Consider the following 8,423-nt stretch of genomic DNA (forward strand, 5'->3'; position numbering starts at 1 on the left):
GAATCGGTTATTGCATCGGATATTGTTTTGTTTGTAAAATGATTTTATTGTAATATCTTATAGAGCCGACCTACTAAAATTGGTCTTAGGTTATGATATAAATATAAGATCTTATTTATAAGATCAGAAAGGGAGTGTGAAAAAGAATTGTGTGAAGGTATATGCAAGATTGAGTAGAGCTATACACACAGACATCATTTGAAGGTGAAGCAAGGTTTTTGTGAAAGCATATCAGAACTACACCGGTACTAAATCCAGCATATGAAGATGCTATTTTGAGCAGTACATCCTTATTGGATTTAACCATCCAATTGTAGTAAGTGTGACTCCTATTTTGTGTTTGAGCAGTGAGCTCTAGGCGCTTGGCCTTTCTGCATGTGCAGACCCCATTTGTATACACTTACTATCTGCAGTAGTATCATCTAATTGTGGGTAAGGTTTCCCACCGTGGTTTTTCCCCTTACAGGATTTCCACGTACAAATATTGGTGTTATGTGTTGTGGATGACTTTGTCCTTTTAATTCATGCATTAATCTTTATCGGTATTGCAATTATTTGATAAAACTGTCCACTGGTATAAAAGATTGGTTCACCGGTATTAAGCAATAAGTTGGTTAAGTTGTTTTGTTTTGAATTTATTTGACAACTGATTCACCCCCCCTCTCAGTTGTCTCCGGGACCTAACAGTTCATTGTATTATACACTTTTCATTTATATGGTAAATTATCCTATTGTGTTTATCGTTTCAATGGTGGAAGATTGTTTTCATGCTTTTAGATTCTTGCTTACTAACATGTTCGATCCCTAATCTTAGTATTGAGGAGACCTACACTGAGTCTACTAAAATTGAAGAAAAAGAAAAAGAAGATAAAGAAATGGAAGAACATGAAGAAAATGATGAAAAAAAAACCGAGGGTCCCAATTTGTTTGAGGAGATGATTGTCCTCCTCAGAAATTCAATGATTCTGACATTGCCCCCACTATAGAACTTGCTTAGAAAGTTGGTGCCAAATGTGAACAAACTACTATTGAGTTGGTTGCCCTTAGGAAGAAAGTGAACGATCTTTAAGGAAAGATGAAGGTTCTTTCGAAGTTCAGCTCATAAGTTATGCATAAGTCGGTTTCCACTTTACATGTTTTGCGAAAAAATGAAGGTCAAACGCCACAACAAAGAAATAGGGGCTAGCATCAATACTAACTATGAGAAACTTTACATGTTCCTAAGTGAAAATTAGAATCATCTTTTTTTGCTTAAATTTTGTATTTGCTTAAATTTAATATATTGTTAATTTAACATGTTTTGTTTTACCAGTGTAATATTTTGTTTTAAAAGACTTACTCTAAATTACTGCTTATATAATTAAAAACATTAAACAAGGACTAAATGTGAAGGAAAGTTGAATACGATCCATAATTTCAATATTAAGCAAAGCATCATGATACTATCCTTGGTAGGTAAAATTAGAACATCATCTCCTCGCTCCTACTGTGAAGTACCGCTGGAGCATGTCGTCTAATAACTAATATTAGCTGGGTCCCACTTAAACGAATCAGTTTGTGGGGGCAAACCCATAAAAAAATTCCCTAGGTACAACTACAAGACTGATAAACCAACAAAATGGCAAAAGTGACATCAACATTGAAAATTTGTGGCGGGCTATGAAGTGAGTACAATCTTGCCTTTTTCATCTCTTAGTTGTTTGGCTAGTATAGATTAGTCAAAAGCCACATCCATCTACCACCTCTGTTGCAAAACCAGGTACTTGTCTCTTTTCATTTGCTTTCTTAATTCATTTCGGCTGTCTTTACTCATCATCTAAAAACGATTTCTTTAACTGTCATATACAGTTGTTTTCATGGTTTTGTTCATTAAAATTTTAGACCCATTTGGCTAATTTTTAATAAGCCTAGTAAGTGAGTTGTTGGTGTCAAGCAGGATCTGAAAGAGATCATCAGGAGGAGCTCCCCAGGCATTTCAGATCTCGCACAAACACAATGGTTACAGGCAAAGGTGCCAAAGGCTTGCTTACTGGGAAATCCTCCACCCTTGCTTCTACTTCTGCTCCTGCCGTTAATAATGGTAATAAGTCTAACAGTACTGACAAGGCTGATAAGAAGAAGCCCATCTCCCGCTCATCTCGTGCAGGCCTCCAGGTTTCTACTTGTTTCCAGGGCTCATCGTGTTTCTTGTTGGTTATCTTTTAACTATATTTAGCTTTTTAGTTTAAGCATGCATGGGCTAATTATTCTTTCTTCAAGAACCTATCTTTTTCTTCCCTGTCTAGGAGATCGTATCTTATATGTAAGTCTTTCTTGATTTGTTGTGCGTCCTTTGTGGGCTTACCGTAATAAGCCTGTTCTTATTTGAAAATGTCATCAAATCATTACATTTTCATGGTGGTCTGCTTTTGCCTTGGCAGTTGATCCCTTCTCTCTGATACCCATTAGAGGGTGCTGCTTTTCATGTGGGTAATAATGGCCCTTCTCTCAAACCAGGAAAAAAGTCTTTTGCTTGTCATGGAATTTCGGGATTAGCCTTGTACTATTTGCATGGGAACATAGTACATTTTGCATGTATTTTAGATGTTAATGGTCTGCATATGAGATGATTTTCCTGTTTTTAATCTTTTGCATTTAGCCTTAGCTTTCTGCTATCTCTACATGGAAAATTGTTGTAACTTGCAGCAGATTATTTGTTTTAGACTCTACGATCTCTCATTTTCAGTTGAGTACAGAGTTTTCTTTGCAAAGCATGTTTCCTATATCATTTAATTTTCTGCCACCCTGGTGAAGGCAACTGTTTTTTAGCATTGAGACTATATAGAGTACTCTTCTATGTGTTCCTACGTTTAATTCAAGCCTCTGCCAGATGCAACGTTTCTATGGAAACCAGAGGCTCAATATGCTCCTGACCTGAAAAGTTTGAATCTTGTTCGTAATGTTAGGCGTCCTCATAAAATGCAGGATGGTAGTAATGGGTTTACTCAGTTTCGTTATATGTTTGAACTTTTTAATTAAGTAGTGATATATTGTGGAGTTTCTATTATTTATTTATTTCCTTTTAGCTATTCCAAATTTCAAAACCATCTGCTTCATCTCATGATGGTCTTTTGTGTCAATATCTATGATTGTATTCAGGTAGTTTTACTGTTTGCCATCATTCATACTGTTGCACTTTCTGCCCTGTAAATTTCTACAGAAGCATCCTTAATTTAAGAAAAGTACATCTGAAACCTGGGTGTTTCTTTTCCTGAGATTTTGAGGTGATTGATTTCCAGCTAGGAAGAACAGCAGGCCTTTCCTCTTAAAATGAGTTCATAAATGGGAGCCAGTGGTGCTGCTTTTTGTGTACAGTTTTTTCTGGGTTGGCCTTTGTTATTATGTACTGATGTAATCTGGGTGAGTCTCTGTCTTGTCAGAACATGTTGAAATCATTCTATTGTATACACCAGTATTCTAGATTTTATGCTAAAAGCTTAAGGAAACTGACACGGCTGACTGGCAATGTTATCCATCTTTTGAAGGCATTGTAGTAGGATGTTGTGGGTGTTATACGTTGAGAAGGATGTCTTGTGCTTCAGGCTGAAGTTACTATTTTCTTGGATAACAAATGGATGAAGTATAATATAGTAATTAGAAAATGTTTAGGGAACTTTCGTTCATTTATCAAGAGCAAAATCGGACCTAACTGCTACAAGTTTCATGGCTTGCTTTTGCTGTCTAGAATTGATGCAGCAGCCTGTTTCTTAGATTATTGTTGTCAAGACCATAGTTATCAGGAGACCCATGCCCTGATCCTTGGAGATCATCTTTTGTACTGTAAAGAGACACATATAGAGACATCTTCATATCTTAAGAGATTTCATGTGAAGTTCTTTGTGTTCCTTAGATCGTTTTCTATAAGCATCCCTTGGCTTTCAACAGAAGTTTCTCAGATATATCATATGAATTACTTTGGATTTTTGTAAATGACTGATATATAGCTGACAAATCACAAAAGTTAAAAACAACTAAATATATACAGTAATAAACTTGTATTATTCAATTTTTCCCATAAAAGTTTTCATTTTTTCCATAAAAGTTTTCAAGTTTTTTTTAGGTGGTTGAATTTTTTCTTATTAAATTCCAAGGAGGAAGGAATATGAGAAAAACTATAATAAGGATTGATATTGAAGTTTTATCAATCGGTTAAAAATAGTCATCTCCAAGACTCTCATACTGTGTTTTTAAAAACAATTGGATTCCCCTCCCAATTTCTTTGTCAGCTCCATGTAATTTTAGTTTTAAATATATTTTTCTTCTATCATGATGAGATTATAAAGCATTAATATATTTAATCTATTTGGATACTTTAAAATTTTAGTTTTATTTTTTATTTTTAAACATTTTAGTATTTATCATTTTCTAAAGATATAGATTGTCTGATATACATATAACTGTCTCCAAGTAACCATCGCCAACCATCTTTGAGAATGGCATAGTGATATCCACCTTGTCTCCAGTACCAGCACTGGTCTCCTGGTACTTATGGTCAAGAACAATTTTTTCAAGTTAGTTTATTAGATATATATGGGTTGAATTGGGGCCTATTTCTGTTACAGAGTATATTATTTATGATATTCAGGCCTGTACTACTTTAGCATGAATGCCACTTGATCGGTCTTGTATTGAACTTTGCTTGCATCACACCTACAATACATGTATTGCCAACATATACAGCAGGACAGCAGCTACCACAAACTACATGCTGCATTCTCCAGCACTATTTGGTTGCAATCTAACGGCACACCGTTCAGCTCTATCTGGTTGTAAACTAATTGCAATTCTAGACAGGTGAACTGTGATCTCCAACATGAGAATCAAGAGGTACAACCACTTGATCACATTCCATTGACATTGTCAAGATCATTTGTTTCAGAAACTATCCTTTTGTTTGGAAGATATAAACAACAGATTTTTCCATAAACAACTTATTCCAGAATCTCTTTTCTCAAACAGATTTGTTTATATATATGCAGATCTTCTTATTTATTTAGAAAAGGATGCAGATTCTCATTTTTTTATTTTATTTTAGAGGTATCTCCGTGATCTAACTTAATGCTCAACCTGCCTTATCTTGGTCGGTCTTACTGTCAAGTTGGGGGTCAGAAAGGAGTGAACTGAAGCGAGACTAATCTTCTAGAGATGCATGCAGCCACCCGCAAGCCACATGCTTTGGGTGATCCTGAGCATCAGAATTGAACCTGAGACTAATGGAAAACAAACCCATAGCCTAAACCAACTCCACAGACTCAGACTCACATATTTAAGAAGGTTGACATTCTGACTTCTCTGTTACATATCCCAAAATCTTAGTTGTTGCATGTTTGTTGTATTTCTGGCTTATTTAACTGTGCTTAATTACCCTGTACATTCCCTTATGTTAGTCTATATATTTAGTTTCATACGAAAGTTGGTTTGAGTGTACTGGCTTTATCTTGTCTTGCTACTTTGCAGGGACGATTAGTTAAGTTAATTGTATATTATAGTATCGGGAAAACAATGAGCATAACTCATTTTGATCAAAACCACCTGTGCTTCCCCAAATGGAGCTGACTTGAGTAAAGCATTTATCATGTTTTTACAATATTTGGAACAATTCACATATCATTCATTTCAGCAGCAAGAAATCAGCTCCGGAATAGTGACCATAACAATTAAGACCATTCATTAGCAAATCGAATATTAAATCTCTGTTTTTATCTGTAAAAGTCTACTACTAAATGCAACAATCTTCTGTTTGCCGATGAATGGTCTTGTTTGTGATGATGTTTATAGAATTTTTTTTTAGTAATTCAGGTTGAATTAATTCGCCCAAAAAAAGAGTCATGTTATAAATGATCTCTAGAAGTTAGGCAGAGTAAATGAAGTCTCATATTCATTAATTGGCTGCATTGTTTATGCCCCATATTGACTATCTGGATTTGGTTATATACTAATCTTCGTTACTAACTGTCATACTGCCATTGGTGAGTGGATACTATAAGATGATTTGAAGTGTCATTCTCTGTGGTTGAGACATCTTATTCTAGGGATAGCCAGACTGTATTGTCATTAGGAAGCAGGCCTTGGAAAATTGGACTCCTGTTATACTTGCTATCATACAGAAGAAAAAACATTGGATCTTTCAAGTTTTATATGCTATTTTAATTTAAAGTCTCCATAGGCTTCTTTAAGAACAAAACAATTAACTAGCCAGTTTACTGCCTGTCAAAGGTTTCTGTAGAGTTTCAAATTTTCTATCTTCACTGACATGCACTAGCAATGGAACATATGTTTTCCATATGTACTCAAAAGGAATAATTTTCGCACCGCCTCAAAAGTCAAGTATGCCAAGACTAATGAATTTTTAGAAATCGCAACAGAAGGGAACCTGCATCTCATATAAAGATTTTTTTGGATATGTACTGTTCTAAGCTGCTTTTTATCCATTCAAAAGTTTATGTAACCTGCATAGTCACCTTCTCCTTGCCAACGCAGTTAGTATCTCTCAAGCTAGTAGTGTTCTTCAATATGCATACGTATATCCTTGGAGGCATTTCAAAAGATGAATATATCTCAGCTTCTGTCATTCCCGTATCTTCTCTCCCAATAAACAATCTTACAATTTTCAGCAAAGTGTTAAAGAGTATTCTCAATTAAATTTCACTGCAAATTCAATATCGATGAGACTTAGACAATTGAAGCAACACTTTCCGGCTTGTGAAGGTATACTTTGTGATCATTAATACAGTTTCCCCACAGGCCATAGGAACACGACTGCACAAGAATGAATTCAAGGCTCGATCCTTTAGGGTGATTGTTTTAGGATGCATGTTAGTGCTCCATAAATTGGGATATAGATGCTTTCAAATGAAAGAAAAGCTTTTGTTGGATGCTTCAAAGTTTTCATGTATATAAGACATCAATAGGATTCACAATCTTGATCGAATTATTTGTTTGGGCTACAGTTTCCAGTTGGGCGTATCCACCGCCTGTTGAAATCTAGAGTGTCTGCAAATGGGAGAGTGGGGGCAACAGCAGCAGTATATTCAGCAGCCATATTGGAGTATCTGACTGCAGAAGTTCTGGAATTGGCAGGAAATGCTAGTAAAGATCTCAAGGTGAAGCGTATCACTCCAAGGCATCTTCAACTTGCTATTCGAGGAGATGAAGAGCTTGACACTTTGATCAAGGGTACCATAGCAGGTGGAGGCGTAATCCCCCACATTCACAAGTCGCTTATTAACAAATCCACCAAGAAAGATTAGCTTTTTCTACTGAGGTAGTGATGAACTTCTCAGCTTAGGGTATACAGTGGATGTATTGCTAATGTAAATAACTAGAAATGGAATTGGTACATGTTCAATGAAGATTGTGGCATATTTATCCCTTGTTTTGAGATATGACGTACTATGGACCGTGCAGAAATGTCGCTTGATTGTACTTATGTTAGAGACATGAAAGAAACAATCTTTTTCCTTGAATGTACAGAGTCTGTTCAGGTGGTTTATATGAAGTAAATTCAAAATTATCCTAATTGTTACAATTCAAATTTAACTTTAGTGCAGTGCTCCAAAATCCACATGAAGTTTGATATTCTCAAGGTATTGACTAATATCCAAACACGCTTTTGAAACAAAACATGAAGCATAAGATGATGCTCTTTCAATTGACCAATGATGAGAAAACAATTTCATAGGTCTGGCATAATTCTCAAATATTGGCTAGTGGAAAGAAATGAAACTGCTCTTCTGAAACAAATGAAATATGCTTTTCTTTTGTCAGTTCATTAACAATAAGGTAAAACTACAATGAAAGTAGCTCTTGTGAATTCAATAAGACAAAGGAAGATGTTATAACACAAGAATGCTACATCTATCGGGTGGACGCGTTCCTTGCCTTGGTATTTCGTCCCCATTCCCGTCACTAAAACGTTTCGGGCATTTGAGGTTCTATTGTCTAAGACAGCTCTTTATATTAGCAGTGACTCAATCTCAAACTCTGATTTTGATAAACCTATCAATCGCATCTGTTGATTAGGAATAATCATATATTTCTATGTCTAAGTTTCTATAATACTTATGATATGAATATTTGAAATTTCTCTACTTTTTAATAATCGTCTTTTAAAAATATTAGGAATGTGAAGCCCAATGGTGACCATTCGCCTTCTCCAGACTCTTGAATTCATAGCTGAATATGAATGTATAAATAGATGGGTGGAGTCTGGATATATATTTGTGTATGTAGATGGATATTGTTGAATAGAAGTTATTCCTTGTTTGAGAGTGGATGTAGCCTTTATGGTGCACCATCTTAAACTATTGTGTTATGTGTTGTTATGTATTTATGCTGAGAGGCATCTACAATAACATCAAAATGTCCGTAAACAAAAATTCAAT

At 35.3% G+C, this 8,423-nt stretch overlaps 1 protein-coding gene across 3 annotated transcripts; it reads left to right on the forward strand.

Annotated features, from left to right (window-relative positions):
* The first annotated feature begins 1,604 nt into the window (after positions 1-1,604).
* Positions 1,605-7,552, forward strand: LOC131028989 (probable histone H2A variant 3). 3 transcript variants are annotated; one of them, XM_057959365.2, is made up of 3 exons: positions 1,605-1,759; positions 1,937-2,154; positions 6,990-7,552. In XM_057959365.2, exons 2-3 carry the CDS (start codon positions 1,996-1,998, stop codon positions 7,287-7,289), a joined length of 459 nt encoding a protein of 152 aa, XP_057815348.1. In that variant the 5' UTR covers positions 1,605-1,759; positions 1,937-1,995; the 3' UTR covers positions 7,290-7,552. The 3 variants fall into 3 exon arrangements, with proteins under 3 accessions (XP_057815348.1, XP_057815349.1, XP_059069416.1); XM_057959366.2 differs by having other exon boundaries at positions 1,646-1,664; XM_059213433.1 differs by lacking the exon at positions 1,605-1,759 and having other exon boundaries at positions 1,789-2,154.
* Positions 7,553-8,423: the final 871 nt, after the last annotated feature.

Source organism: Cryptomeria japonica, chromosome 10, assembly GCF_030272615.1.
Source record: "Cryptomeria japonica chromosome 10, Sugi_1.0, whole genome shotgun sequence".
Lineage (NCBI taxonomy): Eukaryota > Viridiplantae > Streptophyta > Pinopsida > Cupressales > Cupressaceae > Cryptomeria > Cryptomeria japonica.